General features: G+C 46.4%; 1 protein-coding gene across 2 annotated transcripts in view; it reads right to left on the reverse strand.

Annotated features, from left to right (window-relative positions):
- Positions 1-25,298, reverse strand: part of LOC115139281 (uronyl 2-sulfotransferase-like) — a 128,292-nt gene that overhangs the window by 7,712 nt on the left and 95,282 nt on the right. For both annotated transcript variants that reach the window (XR_010465543.1, XM_029676475.2), the window contains exons 3-5: positions 13,508-13,663; positions 7,294-7,373; positions 6,159-6,312 (exon numbers count right to left, since the gene is read on the reverse strand). Coding sequence is in view for 1 of the 2 variants with exons in the window: in XM_029676475.2 (XP_029532335.1) it covers positions 6,159-6,312; positions 7,294-7,373; positions 13,508-13,663 (390 nt within the window). In the remaining variant the exon portion in view is untranslated. The remainder of the gene's footprint in view (positions 1-6,158; positions 6,313-7,293; positions 7,374-13,507; positions 13,664-25,298) is intronic.

Here is a 25,298-nt window from a genome sequence, read left to right on the forward strand (position 1 = left end):
AGCCTAGACGCCTCACCACAGAGGGTAACCCTTTCCTGTAGTCAATGGCCAAAAGCACCCTTTTTGGCTTCACGGGTGGAATGTTATTCATATTCATAATAAACATTATCTAAAGAAACTCACCTAAAATCTGGTGTTTCTATGTCTTCTGTGATGTATATAAAGTGTAATATTGGGCTGCAAACTCAAAATTGAATACATTTAAACTCTATATCTGACATGGAGAAGGTCAGAGACACAATGCTAGGACAACAACCTCGCCCTCAATGTGAGCAAGACAAAGGAGCTGATCATGGACTACAGGAAAAGGCGGGCCGAACAGGCCCCCATTAACATCAACGGGGATGTAGTGGAGCGGGTCGAGAGATTCAAGTTCCTTGGTTTCCACATCACCAACAAACTATCATGGTCCAAACATACCAAGACAGTCGTGAAGAGGACACATCACCAACAAACTATCATGGTCCAAACATACCAAGACAGTCGTGAAGAGGGCACATCACCAACAAACTGTCATGGTCCAAACATACCAAGACAGTCGTGAAGAGGGCACATCACCAACGATCTATCATGGTCCAAACACACCAAGACAGTCGTGAAGAGGGCACATCACCAACGATCTATCATGGTCCAAACATACCAAGACAGTCGTGAAGAGGGCACATCACCAACAAACTATCATGGTCCAAACATACCAAGACAGTCGTGAAGAGGGCACATCACCAACAAACTATCATGGTCCAAACATACCAAGACAGTCGTGAAGAGGGCACGACAACACCCTTTCCCCCTCAGGAGACTAAAACGATTTGTCATGGGTTACCAGATCCTTAAAAAGCTTTACACCTGCACCATCGAGAGCATCCTGACCGGTTGCATCACCGCTTGGTATGGCAACTGCTCAGCATCTGACCGTAAGGCGCTACAGAGGGTAGTGCGTACGGCCCAGTACATCACTGGGGCCAAGCTTCCTGCCATCCAGGACCTCTATACCAGGTGTGTCAGAGGAAAGCCCAAAATATTGTCAGAGACTCCAGTCACCCAAGTCATGGACTGTTTTCTCTGCTACCGCATGGCAAGTGGTACCGGAGTGCCTAATCTAGGACCAAAAGGCTCCTTAACAGCTTCTACCCCCAAGCCATAAGACTGCTGAACAATTCATCAAATGGCCTCTGGACTATTTACATTGAACCCGCCCATCCATTTATTTTTACACAGCTGCTACTCGCTGTTTATTATCTATTCACTTCACCCCCACATACATGTACAAATTACCTCTAACCTGTACACCCGCACACTGACTTGGTACCGAGTCTGGGTCTGGGATGAAAGGAGAAGGAGAAGGGACAGGGGGTAAGAGCTAGGGTGAATGGATTTGAAAAGACACACACTGAGAAGCACATAAATACTACACAGACACGCATACGCACACGCACACACACGTGCACAATTTAGCAAAGTACTGTTCATTCTTGCACTTCTTGCACCATCAATTAGAACTATAACAGTCTAGAATAATTTCTTCCTCCATCCAGGGAAGCAGGAAGGAGAGAGTGTGTGTGTAGCGGGAGTAGGACACTATGCAGTGCATTCAGAAAGTATTCAGATCCCTTGACATTTTCCACATTTTGTTACGTTACAGCCTTACTCTAAAATTAATTAAATAGCTTTTTTCCCTCATCAATCTACACACAATACCCCGTACTGAAAACGCAAAAACATGACATTTACATATTCCGACCCTTTACTTAGTACTTTGTTGAAGCACCGTTGTCAGCGATTACAACCTCGAGTCTTGTTGGGTATGACGCGACAAGCTTGCCATGCCTGTTTTGGGAAATTTCTTCCATTCTTCTCTGCAGATCCTCTCAAGCTCTGTCAGGTTGGATGGGGAGCATCACTGATTTTCAGGTTTTTCCAGAGATGTTCAATGGGGTTCAAGTCCGGGCTCTGTCTAGGCCACATTCAGAGACTTGTCCCGAAGCCACTCCTGCATTGTCTTTGCTGTCTGCTTAGGGTCATTGTCCTGTTGGAAGGTAAACCTTCAGTCTGAGGTCCTGAGTGCTCTGGAGCAGGTTTTCATCAAGGATCTCTCTGTACTTTGCTCAGTTCACCTTTACCTCGATACTGACTAGTCTACCAGTCCCTGCCACTGACAAAACATCCCCACAGCATGATGCTGCCCCCACCATGCTTCACAGTAGGGATGGTGCTTGGTTTCCTCCAGACGTGACGCTTGTCATTCAGGCCAAAGGGTTCAATCTTGGTTTCATCAGATCAGAGAATCTTGTTTCTCATGGTCTGAGAGTCTTTTGGTGCCTTTTGGCAAACTTCAAGCGAGCTGTCATGTGCCTTTTACTGAGGAGGGGATCCATCTGGCCATAAAGGTCTGATTGGTGGAGTGCTGCAGAGATGGTTGTCCTTCTGGAAGGTTCTCACATCTCCACAGTGGAACTCTGGAGCTCTGTCAGAGTGACCATCCGGTTGTTGGTCACCTCCCTGACCAAGGCCCTTCTCCCCCAGATTGCTCAGTTTGGCCAGATGGACAGCTTTAGGAAGAGTCTTGGTGGTTCCAAACTTCTTCCGTTTAAGAATGATGCAGTCCACTGCGTTCTTGGGGACCTTCAATGCTACATTTTTTGGTACACTTCTCCAGATCTGTGCCTCGATACAATCCTGTCTCGGATCTCTACGGACAATTCCTTTGACCTCATGGCTTGTTTTTTTCTCTGTCAACTGTCGGAGCTTATGTAGACAGATATGTACCTTTCCAAATCATGTCCAATCAATTGAATTTACCAGAGGTGGACTCCAATCAAGTTGTAGAAACATCTGAAGGATGATCAATGGAAACAGGATGTACCTGAGCTCAATTTCGAGTCTCATAGCAAAGATTCTGAATACTTATGCATGTAAGGTATTTCTGTTTTTAACTTATAATAAATTAGCAAAAAATTCTAAAACCTATTTTTGCTTTGTCACTATGGGATATTGTGTGTAGATTGATGAGGAAAATGTTTTATTTAATCCATTTTAGAATAAGACTGTAATGTAACAATATGTGGAAAAAGGGAAGGGGTCTGAATACTTTCCGAATGCACTGTATGTTTCCATTCTGGACCCACTCTCAGCCAGATCCCTGCAGTCCTTGTTTTCACACTTATCAACAATGTCGGCGCTGTGACTCACATGACATTTGCCTGTGACTTCACTGTGTTCCTCCCCCTTATACACATAAAACATGACTTAATGTACCCACAAAAACAGAGAGGGAGTGGTAGGGTGTGGCGGGTGTGTGTGTGTGTGGTGTGTGAATGATGATATCACTAAGGTTGCAGGAAGTGTTAGGTTGCATTTCACATGCCCACTATTAAAGACTACACTCTGTCACCCAGCTCTGGTCCTGTCTGGGGTTCTGTGGTGTTAATTATACTGGGACACCTGGAGTACATTCAGGTCACAGCACAACACAGAGACCTGTCAGGAACATGACATATTAGCTTCATAAACCATTCATAAGCTTTGAGTGGGCCCCTGTACCCTCATAGGGCCCGACTGGGGCCACGCGACGATGGTAGAACTGGGGCTTTGATAACAGACCACCATTTCCCCTCTTTCTTGCTCTTCTTCTCTACTCCTCAATTTCTCAAACTCTCTATTCCTCTTACCAAAAAACATAATGAATTCATCTTAAACCCACGAACTCTGCGGGCAACACAATATGAGAGAAAAGGACACGTGTCAGTTCCTATCTATGTAGATGATAGATTTAGAGGGGAGGACCTTATCCTTTCAGTCAGCTACCAAGGGGACATAAGTTGTCTGACTGACTGACTTTCTGACTGACCTGTTAACACAGGGAGCAATATTCTTAAAGAGTTCAAGCTAAACTTTGAATCCCCAAAGAAATTCACACATACCACTCAGTGCTTTTTTAATCTGCTCTGCCTCTCAGATCCGCTGCTCTGCATTCTGACCGGGTACATACGTGTTGACTGACAACAGGGAACAGAACAACTGGAAGAGGCTTCAAAGGAACCATACGAATCCAAGAGAACCCAGAACCCTGGTAGAACATGCAGACATTTTGTCTCAATTCTGGCACTGTGTCTGTGTGCCTGGGACTGAGCTGTTCTGGCACTGTGTCTGTGTATGTACTGTATGTGTGTGCACATGTGTCTGATTGGAGGAGCAGAAAGGGGAATTCCTATTGCATGTTAGCTGACTCCATCTCTACACAGATCACACCAATCAAGACCAACACTAACAAAACTGTCACGGTCGTCCTCCTCTTCATCTGAAGAGGAGAGGCGAGAAGGATCGGAGGACCAATATGCAGCGTGATATGTGTTCATGTTGAATGTTTAATTAAAGAAAGAACTGAACACTGAAACACTATACAAAACAGTAAACAAAATAACAACCGTGACGCTAATGTGAGCTGCGCTGAAACAAGCCATCAACATAGACAATCACCCACAAACAAACAGTGCAACCCAGGCTACCTAAGTATGATTCTCAATCAGAGACAACTAATGACACCTGCCTCTGATTGAGAACCATACTAGGCCGAAACATAGAAATACCCAAATCATAGAAAAACAAACATAGACTACCCACCCAACTCACGCCCTGACCATACTAACTAAATACAAAACACAGGAAAATAAAGGTCAGAACGTGACAAAAACAAAACAAATGGAGGAATGGGAGAATGGAGGAATGGGAGAATGGAGGAATGGGAGAATGGAGGACTGGGAGAAATGGAGGAATGGAGGAATGGGAGAATGGAGGAATGGGAGAATGGAGGAATGGGAGAAATGGAGGAACGGGAGAAATGGAGGAATGGAGGAATGGGAGAATGGAGGAATGGGAGAATGGAGGAATGGACAAATGGAGGAATGGGAGAATGGAGGAATGGGAGAATGGAGGAATGGGAGAAATGGACAAATGGAGGAATGGGAGAATGGAGGACTGGGAGAAATGGAGGAATGGAGGAATGGGAGAATGGAGGAATGGGAGAATGGAGGAACGGGAGAAATGGAGGAACGGGAGAAATGGAGGAATGGAGGAATGGGAGAATGGAGGAATGGGAGAATGGAGGAATGGACAAATGGAGGAATGGGAGAATGGAGGAATGGGAGAATGGAGGAATGGGAGAAATGGACAAATGGAGGAATGGGAGAATGGGAGGAATGGGAGAATGGGAGAAATGGACAAATGGAGGAATGGAGGAATGGGAGAATGGAGGACAAATGGAGGAATGGAGGAATGGGAGAATAGAGGAATGGAGGAATGGGAGAATGGAGGAATGGAGGAATGGGAGAATGGAGGAATGGGAGAAATGGAGGAATGGGAGAATGGAGGAATGGGAGAAATTGAGGAATGGAGGAATGGGAGAATGGAGGAATGGGAGAAATTGAGGAATGGAGGAATGGGAGAATGGAGGAATGGGAGAATGGAGGAATGGGAGAATGGAGGAATGGGACAATCGAGTAATGGAGGAATGGGAGAATGGAGGAATGGAGGGATGACAACAGCCCACAAGGGGCAAACACTCCGTTACCCTTCCTTTGTATGCCACACCACGTACCCTGTGTCTTCTAGGAGTAGACCTATGGTTTCTATTGTAGAACTGTTACAATGAACTCTTTCAGGACTTCATACATTCAATACCGTAGGGCTATAACTAACACAGTGTTATTATTACTATTACTACAGTATATGCTGAGCCTCACCTGATTATTCTTTCTCAAATATGTCATTATGGTAAGAAAAAAAGGTGTTTGATGTTCCAGCATCTAAATCAGTTGAACCTAAGACACTCATGCAGAGTCAAAAACACTGTAAAATCTATATAATCCATATAATCTGAAACCTTCCAAAATGTCCTTTTGTAGAATGTTTGAGAATGAGACATCTCATGTATAATTGTTTTTCAATAACGTGCCTTATTGCCAGAGAATAATGGAAGCATTACACAGCCATCCTGACGCTGAAACAGATGGAGACAAGGAAGGACTGTGTACAATCTAATAACTCAGTCATCCAGTCAGTTACGGTTGAGGTCAGAATGATCCACATACTACATTAATATCCTGGACCATTAGCATTCAAACCAACACACTGATGCTGCTAATGGAACGAAGAAGTCTCACCAGGTATCTCTCGTCACCTTTCATCCCTGGTGTTCGGATGAGGTGATTCTGCTCCCCCCTCCAGTCCCCGAAACGTCGGAAGAAGTAGTTGGAGAGGAAACGGTTAATGGGGTCCCGTATGATGTTGATGTAGACGGGCTGCTCTATCCTGAACCTGACAGACAGAGGGACAGATGGACGGGCACATATTTATACAGGGTACATAATACAGTTCTTCACAGTGGGGCAGTATTGGGGCCTAGTTGATAAGGAGATGGGCAACTGACTTACACTAAGTGTACAAAACATGAGGAACACCTTCTTAATATTCATTGCACCTCCCCAGAGAACAGCCTCAATTCGTCGGGGCGTGGGCAAGGTGTCGAAACCTTTCCACAGGGATGTTGGCCCATGTTGACTTCAATGCTTCCCACAGTTATGTCAACTAGGCTGGATGTCCTTTGGGTGGAGGACCATTCTTGATACACAGGAAACTGTTGAGTATGAAAAACCCAACCGTGTTGCAGTTCTTGACACACTCAAACCGGTGCACATGGCACCTACTACAATACCCCGTTCAACGGCACCTCAATCACTTCTTCACCCTCTGATTGGCACACACAATCCATATCTCAACTGTTTCAAGGCAAGTCTCCTCCCCCTCCTCTACACCAGGTTCCCCATTTGTCCAAACAAGTTTGGGCTTCTGGCGGTCAATTTGCTGTCTACAAATGATTTGTAATTATGTTCCGGCCCCCTGACTATCCGCTTAAGAAAAAAGAGCCCCGCGGCTGAATCTAGTTGATGATCCCTGATCTACATTGATTGAAGTGGATTTAACAGGTGACATCAATTAAAGGATCATAACATTCACCTGGATTCACCTGGTCAGTCTATGTCATGCAAAGAGCAGGTGTTCTTAATGTTTTGTACTCTCAGTGCATATTGCCATTGTTGCTAAAGACATTAAATCAAATGTCAAGACTTTTCTGAAAATGTAAACTACAGAAACGGTTCTGATTAAAACATTGTCCAGTCATAGCTATAACAGTGAAACTCCGCTGTTTCAGGTGGTTCTGTATGCCATTGAGACCTTAGCATCATTGACGGATGGATGGTGCCAGTTGTCATACGTGATGTGCTCTGCTGTAGTTACCGGGTGAAGTTGAGAAAGTGGACATGTCTGGTGTACAGGAAAGGCTGAGGGATGTTGCTGATGTTCCTCATAAGGTCCACCTGAAAGACACACATCAAGAGAAATGACTGTACTAGTCTATACTTGTATCAAAGACAGTATGTCTCCCCAGGATGGAAGCAGAAACAAACAGAAAGTTCATTTAGAACCATTTTCACTAAACCCTTTTGTGCTTTAATAGGCAATGATGGACTATCTGTAATTAATGACACATTCATTTCACATGTTCTGGCATCAGCAGAGAAATCGATTAAGAGGTTGTGGAGACCGCCTGTCCACTGTGTCAGAACCTGACAACATCATCATGTTGGAGACCCCCTGTCCAATGTGTCAGAACCTGACAACATCATCATGTTGGAGACCCCCTGTCCACTGTGTCAGAACCTGACAACATCATCATGTTGGAGACTCCCTGTCCACTGTGTCAGAACCTGACAACATCATCATGTTGGAGACTCCCTGTCCACTGTGTCAGAACCTGACAACATCATCATGTTGGAGACTCCCTGTCCACTGTGTCAGAACCTGACAACATCATCATGTTGGAGACTTTCTGTCCACTGTGTCAGAACCTGACAACATCATCATGTTGGAGACTTCCTGTCCACTGTGTCAGAACCTGACAACATCATCATGTTGGAGACTCCCTGTCCACTGTGTCAGAACCTGACAACATCATCATGTTGGAGACCCCCTGTCCACTGTGTCAGAACCTGACAACATCATCATGTTGGAGACCCCCTGTCCACTGTGTCAGAACCTGACAACATCATCATGTTGGAGACCCCCTGTCCACTGTGTCAGAACCTAACAACATCATCATGTTGGAGACCCCCTGTCCACTGTGTCAGAACCTGACAACATCATCATGTTGGAGACTCCCTGTCCACTGTGTCAGAACCTGACAACATCATCATGTTGGAGACCCCCTGTCCACTGTGTCAGAACCTGACAACATCATCATGTTGGAGACTTCCTGTCCACTGTGTCAGAACCTGACAACATCATCATGTTGGAGACCCCCTGTCCACTGTGTCAGAACCTGACAACATCATCATGTTGGAGACTCCCTGTCCACTGTGTCAGAACCTGACAACATCATCATGTTGGAGACTCCCTGTCCACTGTGTCAGAACCTGACAACATCATCATGTTGGAGACCCCCTGTCCACTGTGTCAGAACCTGACAACATCATCATGTTGGAGACCCCTGTCCACTGTGTCAGAACCTGACAACATCATCATGTTGGAGACTCCCTGTACACTGTGTCAGAACCTGACAACATCATCATGTTGGAGACCCCCTGTCCACTGTGTCAGAACCTGACCTCATACAGGCTGGAGCGAGATCCCCAAATCCCTCATCTCCCATTATTACATTAATGAGAGCAGCTAAACCACACCACATGTTATGTTATCCCTCAGTGGGTCTCCCTGTTGATAAAGCCCATATGGTTCTAGTGTGCTGGTGATAGCCAGTACATCTACCCAGAACACTGTCCTCAGGTTTCATTCTGTGAAACGACTAGCAGAGAAAACCGATTGGAACAATGACATGTTTTCATTGTGTACTGTTCATAATCATATGTAAAACATGATCATTCACAGTTTTGTGTTCCAGATCATCCCAGCCTAGGTGGATGTTCTCCACCTCTGTGGTTCCCCAGGCCTGCATCAAGAGACAGGTTGGGACCTGTACCCCAGGTGAGCTCCATGGTGGGGGTCACACCTGGCCCTGACCCCTGGGGGTGGAGATGGGACAGGTGGGACAGGGAAACGAAGGTGGGGTGACTAACAACCCTCTAAATACTGAGGGCTGACCCTGTCATAACCTTGGCTGAGCTCACCAGCATTACTCAATAAACTGAAGGAAAAACATGGAGGCCTTGATATTTATTGTGACTTGTTATATAGCCATTTGTTATCTAGTGTGATAGCATTATGATTCATATGCCTTATAAATCTTTTGGGACATATTTAGACACTGTGTTTGGCATGAAACAAGTGCTGCTGCTCCATAAACATCAATGAGAAACTGTGACGTCACTGCTATCTGAGGCCCCAGTCACATGAGAATTTGTCTCTCTCTCTCTCTCTCTCTCTCTCCATACAGAAAAAGCTCAATTCTGCTGACTTCCAGACCAATTAGCCGAAAACTTATACCCCCCATTACACCCCACCCCCTCTCCCTGCACCCTAAACACGTTTGGGTTGATTTAATAGGGAAGGCCAAACACACACACACACACACACACAAAACCCCCTCTCATTCAAGGAAGGGAGGTGAGTAGAGGAAGAAGGGGAAGACGGGGGAGAGGAAGAAAGACTGAAAGAGGAGGATAGTCTGGGATTCCAGAAATATTTAATGCCCCCCTCCCCTCCCTCTCTTCCTGATTGAAAGCTGTGCCTTAAATGCTTCCTGGTTGGGCTCCGCAGACCACTGGGACTGGGCTAGTGTAAACAGACTAAACTTTTCTGCTATTGCTACTCCATATGTCCCTCAACATCCCACCCCCACTCCCCTCACCTCTCCCTTCAATCTCTCCACATCCCCCTCCACATCCCCCTCACTTCTCCCTTAAAACCTTCCACCTACTCCAAGCCAGGGCCGGACCATTTCAATGTTTTAATATCCGTAGTAGCTAGTATTCAGGAACATGGGGTACATGGCAGAGCTGCATTTGTTTGCTGTGTAACATATTTGGTGAGAGAGAGAACATAGCACCACCCAGCAACACAGAGAAACTCACAGAAAAGCTGTGTTGCTATTTCTGACCAAGCCAAAATAAAGCCATCTCTCTCTCAGGTCTTGTAGTCTGGCTATAGAGAGACAGACAGGTCTCAGATGTGGGTACATAGGGCTCCACAAGGCTCCAAAGGGTAGGGGACCTTAACCTGTTTGGCTACCCTGGCTGGGACACTCGGTTCTGGGCAAACGCATTAGCAGGCCACTGGCTGAGCCAAAGGATAATGGTCCAACACTCTAGTCCCCAGCCAGACTGGAGCTAAGGAGACCAGCATCTCTAAACTTAGACAGCATGCATCTGGATCTGCATAAGTCAACACACACGCACACACACAGCTACTCTAAGAGGACGTGTTAGTAGACCATAGACAGAGGTGTTTTATGTCTCTCTCTCTCTCTCTCTCTTTTCCAGAGGCTTAATGATTCTAGTACAGCCAAGCGTTCAGGCTTGATGAATGTTTAAACTACCTGTTTCAATATTAGTTTTAATTAAATATTTACTTCAAATCCAGTAATGGTTATGAATATTTAGCATCTACTGACCATTCAAACATAAAAAGATTTCTACAGCACACTTTCACACTGATAAAAAAGGCCTATGAGGATATGAAACATTACCACATAGACTATGACACAGAAATACACCATTATTCTCTTCCTCTATGAAGAGTCTGAGAGTCTGTTTACGTTGGTGTTAGGTGGCAGGAAGTGTCATTTATAGAAGGGCATATGAGGGCATATTTTATTGGTCTGGCACTGATGGAAGATGCCTGATAGGGGTCCTACCACAAGACAGGTGTGCCTAGTTAACTCCAGTCAGTACAGTCAGCTTTCTAATTAAAATGTTCCCCAAATATCACTAGAATAAAGGAAGATGAAGAGAGGGAGAGAGACAGAGAAAGATACAGACAGAGAGAGAAAGAAAGAGAGAGAGAGAGAGATTGAGAGAGAAAGACAGAACGAGAGAGAGAGAGACAGAGACAGAGTGGAAGAAAGAGAGAGAGAGAGAGAGAGAGAGAGAGAGAAAGACAGAGGGAGAGTGAGAAAGCCAGAGAGAGAGAGACACAGAGAGAGAGAGAAAGGCAGAGGGAGAAAGACAGAGACAGAGAGAGAGAAAGAGAGAAAGAGAGAAAGAGAAAGGCAGAGTGAGAAAGACAGAGAAAGACAGAGAGAGAAAGACAGAGACAGAGAGACAGAGAGAGAGAGAGAGAGAGAGAGAAAGGCAGAGCGAGAAAGACAGAGAGAGAGAGAAATAAATACCTATTTTTGATCATGCAGAATGACTAGCGTTCAGTAATGTTTTAATTTGTGTTGGCATTTCCCATGACACAGCCTGTCATTTCAACGGATGTGGTTTTAAACACACGCAGCACTTCCTCAATAAATGCTGTGTTGATGTCTTTCAAATGCTCTTGGAAATCATAAAAATGTATTTCCCATCATTTCAGCCTCTTCTTAGAAAGACTGAAGGACAATACAGTAGTAGCTTGCTGTGTTACAGCTTTAAGTGATAGCATTAGGACATCACTAACCACTTCTTGTGGTAGTGATGTCCTAATGACATGGTGCACAGAGAAAAATGTGCTCTTTTATAATGCTATTCTAAACATTTTGCCATGATAAAATATGGCAATTTTAAAGCTAATTTCCAGCAATTCTACAGTTTTTGCCATAGGGCAGGGGGAAACATTTGCTGTTTTATAGCTCATTTCATGCTTTTCTTCACATTTTGCAATGAGGCTAAGATAAAATGTTGCAGATTTAAAGCTAATTTCCTGCAATTCCACAAATTTTGCTATCAAACATTTAAAAAATGGGATGTGAGCCCCCTGTAGGTTGGGGGCCCCGGGGCACGTGCCCCTGCGTTCCAATTCTGTAATCGGGCCCTGCTTCCGGTCATCATACAACAAGGCAACGCTCCCCACTCCTCCCATCTCTGACCCTTAAGCACACCCCCTCAACCACCACTGATATCCCTCCTTATCTCCCTCCCTTTCTCCATCTTTACCTGTTCATGCTTGGTGAGGCGTGTCATACCTGTTCATGTTTGGTGACGCGTGTCATACCTGTTCATGCTTGGTGACGCGTGTCATACCCGTTCATGCTTGGTGACGCGTGTCATACCCGTTCATGTTTGGTGACGCGTGTCATACCCGTTCATGCTTGGTGAGCGTGTCGTGTTCATACCAGCGTGTCATGTTCTTGGTGACGCGTGTCATACCCGTTCATGCTTGGTGACGCGTGTCATACCCGTTCATGCTTGGTGACGCGTGTCATACCCGTTCATGCTTGGTGACGCGTGTCATACCCGTTCATGCTTGGTGACGCGTGTCATACCCGTTCACCAGCGTGTCATACCCGTTCATGGTGACGCGTGTCATACCCGTTCATGCTTGGTGACGCGCGTGTCATACCCGTTCATGCTTGGTGACGCGTGTCATACCCGTTCATGCTTGGTGACGCGTGTCATACCCGTTCATGCTTGGTGACGCGTGTCATACCCGTTCATGCTTGGTGACGCGTGTCATACCCGTTCATGCTTGGTGACGCGTGTCATACCCGTTCATGTTTGGTGACGCGTGTCATACCCGTTCATGCTTGGTGACGCGTGTCATACCCGTTCATGTTTGGTGACGCGTGTCATACCCGTTCATGCTTGGTGACGCGTGTCATACCCGTTCATGTTTGGTGACGCGTGTCATACCCGTTCATGCTTGGTGACGCGTGTCATACCCGTTCATGCTTGGTGACGCGTGTCATACCCGTTCATGCTTGGTGACGTGTGTCATACCCGTTCATGCTTGGTGACGCGTGTCATACCCGTTCATGTTTGGTGACGCGTGTCATACCTGTTCATGTTTGGTGACGCGTGTCATACCTGTTCATGCTTGGTGACGCGTGTCATACCTGTTCATGTTTGGTGAGGCGTGTCATACCTGTTCATGCTTGGTGACGCGTGTCATACCTGTTCATGTTTGGTGAGGCGTGTCATACCTGTTCATGTTTGGTGAGGCGTGTCATACCTGTTCATGCTTGGTGAGGCGTGTCATACCTGTTCATGTTTGGTGAGGCGTGTCATACCTGTTCATGCTTGGTGACGCGTGTCATACCCGTTCATGCTTGGTGACGTGTGTCATACCTGTTCATGCTTGGTGACGCGTGTCATACCTGTTCATGCTTGGTGACGCGTGTCATACCTGTTCATGTTTGGTGAGGCGTGTCATACCTGTTCATGCTTGGTGACGCGTGTCATACCTGTTCATGTTTGGTGACGCGTGTCATACCTGTTCATGCTTGGTGACGCGTGTCATACCTGTTCATGTTTGGTGAGGCGTGTCATACCTGTTCATGCTTGGTGAGGCGTGTCATACCTGTTCATGTTTGGTGAGGTGTGTCATACCTGTTCATGCTTGGTGAGGCGTGTCATACCTGTTCATGTTTGGTGAGGCGTGTCTTGTTGTGGATGTCTGAGGAGACCAGGTTGAACTGGTGTCTCTCTGCCAGTAACCTTAGTAGGATGACTACCGTCCTGCTGCCACACTTCCCCACGCGGTTATACACCACCTGACTGGGGAACGGCAGCACCTGAATGGGAGAACAACAGAACACACACTGCTGAGGAGACAGCAACAATTGTCTCATCAAATAACAATTAGCTAATCAAAGACATGATTATTGCCTTCTGGAGGTAACATAAGATAAGGGTAAGAATGATGGTAGGTACAGCTGAAAGATGACACCAGGTAAGTGAGGACGAATTCAAATATGGTTAGGACGAAAGGAAAGAAGAAAAGAAAGTGAAGAAGGGGAACACTGCCAAAGGGATTGGACCGCTCCTTCTCGTAACTCTTACTCTGTCCTTCCTCTCTGACCTCTGACCTGTCTTTTGTGTCTATTTTTCCAGGGGGCTGTTCTCACTCGACCCCCGATGCCCTGCCATCCTGCAGATAAACTCCACACAAAGTGCTTTATCAGACACACACACACACACACACACACACACACCCTCAAACATACAAACACAGCACACACACTGGTCACTGTAACGCATCCCTCGATTCCATCTGATAGCAGAAAGGATCACTGAAATAAGGACAAAGCTATTAGCAGTTGAATTACATCTGAAAGGTGTCGTTATTGATGCTCCTAACCTTTTCCCTGTCATGACTTCAATGAAGCCTATTTTATTAGAAATATAAAAGAGTGAAGAATTCAGCGGCGGGAAATTCCTGCCGGCATTCCCAGTCTGGAATGGTAACTGAGATTCCCCTTGGGGGAAATTCCTGCCGGCATTCCCAGTCTGGAATGGTAACTGAGATTCCCCTTGGGGGAAATTCCTGCCGGCATTCCCAGTCTGGAATGGTAACTGAGATTCCCCTTGGGGGAAATTCCTGCCGGCATTCCCAGTCTGGAATGGTAACTGAGATTCCCCTTGGGGGAAATTCCTGCCGGCATTCCCAGTCTGGAATGGGAACTGAGATTCCCCTTGGGGGAAATTTCTGCCGGCATTCCCAGTCTGGAATGGTAACTGAGATTCCCCTTGGGGGAAATTCCTGCCGGCATTCCCAGTCTGGAATGGTAACTGAGATTCCCCTTGGGGGAAATTCCTGCCGGCATTCCCAGTCTGGAATGGTAACTGAGATTCCCCTTGGGGGAAATTCCTGCCGGCATTCCCAGTCTGGAATGGTAACTGAGATTCCCCTTGGGGGAAATTCCTGCCGGCATTCCCAGTCTGGAATGGTAACTGAGATTCCCCTTGGGGGAAATTCCTGCCGGGCATTCCCAGTCTAGTAATGGTAACTGAGATTCCCCTTGGGGGAAATTCCTGCCGGCATTCCCAGTCTAGAATGGTAACTGAGATTCCCCTTGGGGGAAATTCCTGCCGGCATCCCAGTCTGGAATGGTAACTGAGATTCCCCTTGGGGGAAATTCTACACATCTGACAGGGACACTAAAGACACGTCTACTACAGTACAACTCAGGGTTAGGGGATGGTGCTGAACCCCATGACAGGCATTTTAGTGTAGTGGTCCACATTTTTGTGCCTTTGTGTGTGTGAGTGTGTGAGTGTGTCTATATGTGTTGGTTTTTCTCCATGTTTACCCCTACAACTCCTGTATCCCAGTCCACAGTGTTTTGTATGATGAAGCTCCGAGCGGTTAGGGCCACACACACACCACTCCATTTTGCTCCTCCATAACGTGACCTGTATCCCTGCCTGCCTCGCCCCAGCAGCACAGTAAAAACAGGGCCTGTCACGTATCAATTTGAGGACAGCCCGTCACTTTATCAACAATGTATTTCCTGTTTTTCCAGAATACTGGGGTTACAGGAAATCATCAGAGGATAAAATGCTTTGGCAGCGGTTGGAAACAGAAATATGTGTGTTGCTTGGCCTGGGCTTGAAAGAGGGTGGGATGATGACCATCCCCTGTGATAACTTTGTTTGCACTTGTGTTGATAGGCATGAGTCTGCCTGTGTCATGTCACATGGTTTACACCCTTAACTCCCCTTTGATAAAACATAATCAACACTGTATGAGGTCGTTCTAGACATAAAGTGGGTTTATTTAATAGAAAAAGGTCTGTAAAAGAGGGCTGTATTCAATCAAAACCTATGGCCAGAAGAGTCCGGTGCTAGAAAAAACAAAATATTCCTCTTGCACATCCTGACAGCGGAATTCGATCCAACTAAGAAATGAAACAATTCTGAAAGTGTGAAACAATAAGACAATTCTCACAGCACAGAAAGACATTGGGATCTAGGGAGTCAGTGCACGTCAATTGTGTTTCTCTTAAACAGGCCTACCATGTCTCTGTTTTTGTAGTAATACCAGACCTCTTAGCTTATCACATTCTAATGGCAGTGATAACATATCTGCTGTGTTTGCATGAAGAACAAAAACATCTGGGTTTGTTAGAATTAGCTCACAGAGGGCAAGGAACCCTAGGGCCTAGCCACCCCAGTACAACCCCTCTGATGTGGTTGCTAATGGTAGCTAGCTGTGGTAAAACTTTGATCTGAAAGGAGGGAAGAAAAATAGTGGGGAAAACCACAAATAGTAGCCAGGCAGCCAGTATAGCCTACACAAGAGCATAGCGCTTTACAGTAGCCTATTAGTCACCCACTAAGCGTAGAGCACAGCGCTTTACAGTAGCCTATAAGTCACCCACTAAGCGTAGAGCACAGCGCTTTACAGTAGCCTATAAGTCACCCACTAAGCGTAGAGCACAGCGCTTTACAGTAGCCTATAAGTCACCCACTAAGCGTAGAGCACAGCGCTTTACAGTAGCCTATAAGTCACCCACTAAGCGCAGAGCACAGCGCTTTACAGTAGCCTATAAGTCACCCACTAAGCGTAGAGCACAGCGCTTTACAGTAGCCTATAACTCACCCACTAAGCGCAGAGCACAGCGCTTTACAGTAGCCTATAAGTCACCCACTAAGCGTAGAGCACAGCGCTTTACAGTAGCCTATAAGTCACCCACTAAGCATTTAGGCCTCTTTTTTTGGTCCTGTTGGGATGTCTTTTTTTTGTTGCAGTTTGGACTGGCCTTGATTTCAACGTCCAAGGACAAAGATTTTTGGTTGGGTCCGGACCAGACCTGAACCAATCATCGACGTCTATTTTTGGTTCAGATTTTGTCCGGTCTGGACCGGCCTTTATTTCAACGTCCTCAAGATGTTCGGTCGGTACCGGCCTATATTTGGCCCAATCATAGTCACTACAGTACCAGTCAACAGTTTGGACAAACCTAGGATTTTTCTTCATTTTTCACTATTTTCTACATTGTAGAATAATAGTGAAAACATCAAAACTATAAAATAACACATATGGAATCATGTAGTAACCAAAAAAAGTGTTAAACAAATCAAAATATATTTGATCTTTGATATTCTTAAAAGTAGCCACCCTTTGCCTTGATGACAGCTTCGCACACTCTTGGCATTCTCTCAACCAGCTTCACATGGAATGCTTGTCCAACAGTCTTGAAGGAGTTCCCACATATGCCGAGCACTTGTTGGCTGCTTTTCCTTCACTCTGCTGTCCAACTCATCCCAAACCATCTCAATTGGGTTGAGGTCGGATGATTGTGAAGGCCAGGTCATCTGATGCAGCACTCCATCACTTGCCTTCTTGTTAAAATAGCCTTTACACAGCCTGGAACAAATGATAGTCCCACTAAGCGCAAACCAGATGGAATGGCGTATCGTTGCAGAATGCTAAGGTAGCCATGTTGGTTAAGTGAGCCTTGAATTCTAAACAAATCACTGACCGTGTCACCAACAAAACACCCCCACGCCATCACACCTCCTCTTCCATGCTTCACGGTGGGAGCCACACATGCAGAGATAAGTTGTTCACCGACTCGGCGTCTCACGAAGACACAGCGGTTGGAACCAAAAATCTCAAATTTGGACTCATCAGACCAAGGACAGATTTCCACCAGTCTAATGTCCATTGCTCATGTTTCTTGGCCCAAGCAAGTCTGTTCTTCTTATTGGTGTCCTTTAGTAGTGGTTTCTTTGCAGCAATTCAACCATAAAGGCCTGATTCACAGTCTCCTCTGAACAGTTGATGTTGAAATGTGTCTGTTACATGAACTCAGTGAAGGATTTATTTGGACTGCAATTTTTGAGGCTGGTAATATTGGACTGTTGGAAACTACATCCCACAGTTCAGGCTTGATCTGATTTACCTCTACAGAAACTTTGCAATGTGCACAGAAAAATAGTAACTAAATTAGTTGTTTAAAACGGAAAAATAACCGAAATGTCAGGTTAATCTCTCAGCCCTAAAGGCCGGAAAATACGTATTTTCAACCTCCGGGAAATACATATTTGTACCTTTTATTCAGCACCTAAAATGCACCTGAAATCAAAGTTTGGAAAATACATATTTTCAATGTCATTTTGCTTACTGCAAAATGTGTAACGTTCTTGTGTTATTTGTTTTAGTTGGTCAGGACGTGAGTTGGGTGGGTATTCTATGTTTTGTGTTTCTAGGTTGGGTTTCTTGTTTGGCCTGATATGGTTCTCAATCAGAGGCAGGTGTTAGTCATTGTCTCTGATTGGGAACCATATTTAGGTAGCCTGTTTTGTGTTGGGGTTTGTGGGTGGTTATTTTCAGTCTTTGTGTGTCTGCACCAGATAGAACTGTTTCGGTTGTCACTTTGTTGTTTTGTGTTTTTGAAGTGTTCAGTTTTCCATTAAAAAGATGAACACTAACCACGCGACAACCGTTACAGAACCACTCACCAAAAAAAGGAACACGCAGCGTGGTAACAGGCAGCAGCAGCAGGAGCAGCGCGATAAGGAGGACATTCTAGATGTCAAGGGTTGCTACACATGGGAGGAGATCCTGGCTGGAAGGGATCGCTTCCCATGGGAACAGGTGGAGGCAGCCAGGAGAGCGGAGGCAGCAGCTAAAGGGAGCCAGCGCTTTGAGGGAACACGGCTGGCAAGGAAGCCCGAGAGGCAGCCCCAAAAATGTATTGGGGGGGGGGAACACGGGGAGTGTGGCTAAGGCACCAGAGGAGACCTGAGCCAACTCCCCGTGCTTATCGTGGAGAGAGAAGGCGTTGTACCGGGCAGGCACTGTGTTATGCGGTGGAGCGCACGGTGTCCCCGGTGCGTGTACGTAGCCCGGTAAGGTACATTCCAGCTCCTTGTATCGGCCGGGCTAGAGTGGGCATCGAGCCAGGTGCCATGAAGCACTGGTCTCCAGTGCGTCTCCTCGGGCCGGCATACATGGCACCAGCCTTACGCATGGTGTCCCCGGTTCGCCAGCACAGCCCAGTGCGGGCTATTCCACCTCGTCGCACTGGCCTGGCTACGGGGAGCATTCAACCAGGTAAGGTTGGGCAGGCTCGGCGCTCCAGATCTCCTGTGCGCCTTCTCGGTCCGGTCTATCCGGTGCCATCTCCACGCACCAGCCCCCCGCACCAGGCTTTCTGTGCGTCTCCGGAGCCCAGTACTCCCTGTTCCTGCTCCTCGCACTCGCCCTGAGGTGCGTGTCCCCAGCCCGGTACCACCAGTGCCGGCACCACGCACCAGGCCTACCGTGGTCCTTGCCTGTCCTGAGCCGCCAGAGTCTCCCGTCTGTCCTGAGCCGCCAGAGTCTCCCGTCTGTCCTGAGCCGCCAGAGTCTCCCGTCTGCCCTGAGCCGCCAGAGTCTTCCGTCTGTCCTGAGCCGCCAGCGTCTCCCGTCTGTCCTGAGCCGCCAGCGTCTCCCGTCTGTCCTGAGCCGCCAGCATTTCCCGTCTGTCCTGAGCCGCCAGTCTCCCGTCTGTCCTGAGTCACCAGAGTCTCCAGTCTGTCCTGAGCCGCCAGAGTCTCCCGTCTGTCCTGAGCCGCCAGTCTGTCCTGAGACGCCAGAGACGCCAATCTGTCCTGAGCTGCCAGAGCCGCCAGTCTGTCCTGAGCCGCCAGAGCCGCCAGTCTGTCCTGAGCTGCCAGAGAAGCCAGTCTGTCCTGAGCCGCCAGAGCCGCCAGTCTGTCCTGAGCCGCCAGTCTGTCCGGAGCCGCCAGAGCCGCTAGTCTGTCCAGGGCCGCCAGTCAGCCAGGAGCCACCAGTCAGCCAGGAGCCGTCAGTTAGCCAGGAGCCGCCAGAGCCGCCAGCCAGCCAGGAGCCGCCAGAGCCGCCAGCCAGCCAGGAGCCGTCAGAGCTGTCAGCCAGCCAGGAGATGCCAGAGCCGTCAGCCAGCCATGAGTTGCCAGAGTCGTCAGCCAGTCCGGAGCTGCCCCTCAGTCCGGAGCTGCCCCTCAGTCCAGTGGGGCCCTTTAGTCGGGTTGCCAGTCCTAGGTTGGCGGCGAGGGTCGCCGTTCCTAGGAGGCCACAGAAGCGGACTAAGACTATGGTGGAGTGGGGTCCACGTCCAGCGCCAGAGCCGCCGCCAGAGCCGTCAGTCAGCCAGGAGCCGCCAGAGCCGTCAGTCAGCCAGGACCTGCCAGAGCCGTCAGTCAGCCAGGAGCTGCCTGTCACGCCAGCGATGCCGGAATTGCTCCTTAGTCCTGAGCTACCCCTCAGTCCGGAGCTGCCCCTCAGTCCAGTGGGGCCCTTTAGTCGGGTTGCCAGTCCTAGGTTGGCGGCGAGGGTCGCCGTTCCTAGGAGGCCACAGAAGCGGACTAAGACTATGGTGGAGTGGGGTCCACGTCCAGCGCCAGAGCCGCCACCAGACCCAGAGCCCCGCCCAGACCCTCCCCTTTAGGTTCCGGTTTAGCGGCCGGAGTCCGCAACTTGGAGGGGGGGGGGGGTACTGTCACGTTCTGACCCTAGTTCGTGTTATTTCTTTGTTTTAGTTGGTCAGGACGTGAGTTGGGTGGGTATTCTATGTTTTGTGTTTCTTGTTTGGCCTGATATGGTTCTCAATCAGAGGAAGGTGTTAGTCATTGTCTCTGATTGGGAACCATATTTAGGTAGTCTGTTTTCTGTTGGGGTTTGTGGGTGGTTATTTTCAGTCTTTGTGTGTCTGCACCAGATAGAACTGTTTCAGTTGTCACTGTAGTTTTGTGTTTTTGAAGTGTTCAGTTTTCCATTAAAAAGATGAACACTAACCACACTGCGCTTTGGTCCTCTCTATCTCCAGACGACAACCGTTACAAAATGACAACAGAAAAGAGGCCAAAAAGGCAGAACAAGGATTTGGGATAATAACCAATTAGAAGTGTATTGAACTATTGAACTCCTATGTTCAAATGAGTGCCCAATTAAAAGTGCTTTGAACTATGCTGAAAACAGAGACAGGAAAGAGGCACTACCAGTCATTTCTCTACTTTGTAAACCCACTGATCAGTGAATTTTAACAAATTGCAGTGTTACTGTTATTACATTTTTTCTTAACCTTTATTTAACCAGGAAAAGCCCATTGAGACCCAGAGTCTCTTTTTCAAGGGAGACCTGGCCAAGAAGGCAGCAACAATCAATACATTACAGAATTAAAACATACAACAACATGATCCAACCTAAAAATAGCATTTACACTCCTCTGTAACAGAGTCTCCCATCAATATTTAAAATGTATATCAGTGGCCCTAACATATCTAGATGAAGCATGGATTGTAGACTATTCCATTCAGTGGCACTAACATATCTAGATGAAGCATGGACTGTAGACTATTCCATTCAGTGGCACTAACATATCTAGATGAAGCATGGATTGTAGACTATTCCATTCAGTGGCACTAACATATCTAGATGAAGCATGGACTGTAGACTATTCCATTCAGTGGCCCTAACATATCTAGATGAAGCATGGACTGTAGACTATTCCATTCAGTGGCCCTAACATATCTAGATGAAGCATGGATTGTAGACTATTCCATTCAGTGGCACTAACATATCTAGATGAAGCATGGACTGTAGATTATTCCATTCAGTGGCACTAACATATCTAGATGAAGCATGGATTGTAGACTATTCCATGCCTCTGGTGCACAAGAAGAGAAGGCAGTCTGGCCTAATACTGTGAATGTTCTGGGGACTTTAAGTAGCAACACCTAGCAGACCAGGTATGGTAACTGCTGGTGGTGAAGGAGACCAGACTACAGAGGTAGAGGGAGTTTACCCAAAAGGGCTTTGTAGATGAACACATACAAATGTAGCGTTCTGAGCATATAAAATGACGTCCTAGCTACCATTTGGTACAATGTGCAATGGTGGGTGAGTGACTTGGCATTTGTAATAAAGCGCAAGGACGCATGATAAACAGAGTCCAGTCTCTGTAAGAAGGAGGAGGCTGCATGATAAACAGAGTCTCTGTAAGACAGAGGAGGCTGCATGATAAACAGAGTCCAGTCTCTGTAAGAAGGAGGAGGCTGCATGATAAACAGAGTCCAGTCTCTGTAAGACAGAGGAGGCTGCATGATAAACAGAGTCCAGTCTCTGTAAGACAGAGGAGGCTGCATGATAAACAGAGTCCAGTCTCTGTAAGACAGAGGAGGCTGCATGATAAACAGTCTCTGTAAGACAGAGGAGGCTGCATGATAAACAGAGTCTCTGTAAGACAGAGGAGGCTGCATGATAAACAGAGTCTCTGTAAGACAGAGGAGGCTGCATGATAAACAGAGTCCAGTCTCTGTAAGACAGAGGAGGCTGCATGATAAACAGAGTCCAGTCTCTGTAAGACAGAGGAGGCTGCATGATAAACAGTCTCTGTAAGACAGAGGAGGCTGCATGATAAACAGAGTCTCTGTAAGACAGAGGAGGCTGCATGATAAACAGAGTCTCTGTAAGACAGAGGAGGCTGCATGATAAACAGAGTCTCTGTAAGACAGAGGAGGCTGCATGATAAACAGAGTCTCTGTAAGACAGAGGAGGCTGCATGATAAACAGAGTCTCTGTAAGACAGAGGAGGCTGCATGATAAACAGAGTCTCTGTAAGACAGAGGAGGCTGCATGATAAACAGAGTCTCTGTAAGACAGAGGAGGCTGCATGATAAACAGAGTCTCTGTAAGACAGAGGAGGCTGCATGATAAACAGAGTCTCTGTAAGACAGAGGAGGCTGCATGATAAACAGAGTCTCTGTAAGACAGAGGAGGTTACATGATAAACAGAGTCTCTGTAAGACAGAGGGGGTTACATGATAAACAGAGTCTCTGTAAGACAGAGGAGGCTGCATGATAAACAGAGTCTCTGTAAGACAGAGGAGGCTGCATGATAAACAGAGTCTCTGTAAGACAGAGGAGGCTGCATGATAAACAGAGTCTCTGTAAGACAGAGGAGGCTGCATGATAAACAGAGTCTCTGTAATACAGAGGAGGTTACGTGATAAACAGAGTCTCTGTAAGACAGAGGGGGTTACATGATAAACAGAGTCTCTGTAAGACAGAGGAGGTTACATGATAAACAGAGTCTCTGTAAGACAGAGGAGGCTGAATGATAAACAGAGTCTCTGTAAGACAGAGGGGGTTACATGATAAACAGAGTCTCTGTAAGACAGAGGAGGTTACATGATAAACAGTCTCTGTAAGACAGAGGGGGTTACATGATAAACAGAGTCTCTGTAAGACAGAGGAGGCTACTTGATAAACAGTCTCTGTAAGACAGAGGTTACACAATAAACAGAGTCTCTGTAAGACAGAGGAGGCTACTTGATAAACAGAGTCTCTGTAAGACAGAGGTTACACAATAAACAGAGTCTCTGTAAGACAGAGGAGGTTACATGCATGTACAACAAGTCACCATAATCCATTACAGAGATAAAAGTGGCCTGAACAAGCTTCTTTCTAGCCATAAGTGGGAAGCTTTATTACAAAAATAAAAAACCAATTTCAATTTCAGCTTTGTCATAAGATTATCCACATGAACTTTAAAGGACAACTTGTCATCCAAGCAAATACCTAGATACCAAATTCTAAAAGCCCTAGTTCCTAAACCAATTTGCTGCTCCTCCACTGAGGATGACACTTTTTCAATGGATAAGCCATCAGATGTGACACAACTCTGGCAGAGTTCTAGCTCTGGTAAAGGTCATGAATTTAGTTTGTTGTACATTCAAGACCAGTTTGAGACCATAAAGGGAGGCCTGCAGTGACTGAAAAGCAGTCTGGAGCTCTTCAACAGCCTGAACCAGAGAAGGAGCACATGAATATATGACTGCATCATCTGCATATAGATGGAACTTTGCTGGTTGCATCCCATTTCCCAAAACATGAATACAAATTGAGAACAACACAGGAGCTAAAATAAAACTCTGTGGCACACCACTATTAACCTCAAGAAAGCTAGACATGTGACTGTCAGTATATACACATTGTGTTCTGGCAGAAAGAATGTTCCCTAAACCAATTTACTGCCCCTTCACTGAGACCAATGTTTCTGAGTCTAGCTACAGTAGCAACAATTCATGGTGAACTGAATAAAAGGCCTTTGATAAATCCACAAACAGAGCAGCACAATGTTGCTTTTTATCAAGTGCATTAATGATGCCGTTTGCCACTGCCATAGCTGCAGTTGTGGTGCTGTGCCCCGATCTAAAGCCAGACTGAACCCCGCTCAGTATGTTCTTTTCAATGAAGACGTTTTTTAACTGTGAGCTCACTAGGGATTCATAGACTGGCCAGGATAGGGAGTTTGGAGATAGGACGATAGTTACTAGCATCTGAGGGATCTCCACCCTTTAGCAGCGGGAGGACATCAGCTGATTTCCAAATGCTGGGTATGGAATTGGTCAAGTGACTCATGTTGAAAATGTGTGCCACAGGTTCAGTAATAATACCAGCTGCTATCTTTAAGAGGTAGGGGTCCAGGCTGTCTGGACCTGCAGACTTTTTAGTGTCTATAGCCTTTAGTGCTTTATAGACCTCAGTATAAGAAACAGGCTCAAAGTTAAAATGGTTGACATTAGAGGTCGACCGATTATGATTTTTCAACACCGATACCGATACCAATTATTGGAGGACAAAAAAAAGATGATACCGATTAATCGGACGGTTTTTAAAATTGATTTGTAATAATGACAATTACAACAATACTGAATTAACACTTATTTTAACTTAATATACTACATCAATAAAATCAATTTAGCCTCAAATAAATAATGAAACATGTTCAATTTGGTTTAAATAATGCAAAAACAAAGTGTTGGAGAAGAAAGTAAAAGTGCAATATGTGCTTTGTAAGAAAGCTAAAGTTTAAGTTCCTTGCTCAGAACATGAGAACATATGAAAACTGGTGGTTCCTTTTAACATGAGTCTTCAATATTCCCAGGTAAGAAGTTTTAGGTTGTAGTTATTATACAGTTATTGGACTATTTCCCTCTATACCATTTGTATTTCATATAGCTTTGACTATTGGATGTTCTTATAGGCACTTTAGTATTGCCAGTGTAACAGTATAGCTTCCGTCCCACTCCTCGCTCCTCCCTGGGCTCGAACCAGGAACACAACGACAACAGCCACCCTCGAAGCAGCGTTACCCATGCAGAGCAAGGGGAACAACCACTCCAAGTCTCAGAGCGAGTGACGCTATTAGCGCGCACCCCGCTAACTAGCTAGCCATTTCTCATCACATCGTTACACCAGCCTAATCTCGGGAGTTGATAGGCTTGAAGTCATAAACAGCAGAGCTGCTGGCAAAACGCACAAAGCTGCTGGCAAAACGCACAAAACTGCTGTTTGAATGAATGCTTATGAGCCTGCTGGTGCCTACCATTGCTCAGTCAGACTGCTCTATCAAATCATAGACTTAATTATAACATAATAACACACAGAAATGC

The sequence above is a fragment of the Oncorhynchus nerka genome, linkage group LG13 (genome assembly GCF_034236695.1).
Source record: "Oncorhynchus nerka isolate Pitt River linkage group LG13, Oner_Uvic_2.0, whole genome shotgun sequence".
Classification (NCBI taxonomy): Eukaryota; Metazoa; Chordata; class Actinopteri; order Salmoniformes; family Salmonidae; genus Oncorhynchus; species Oncorhynchus nerka.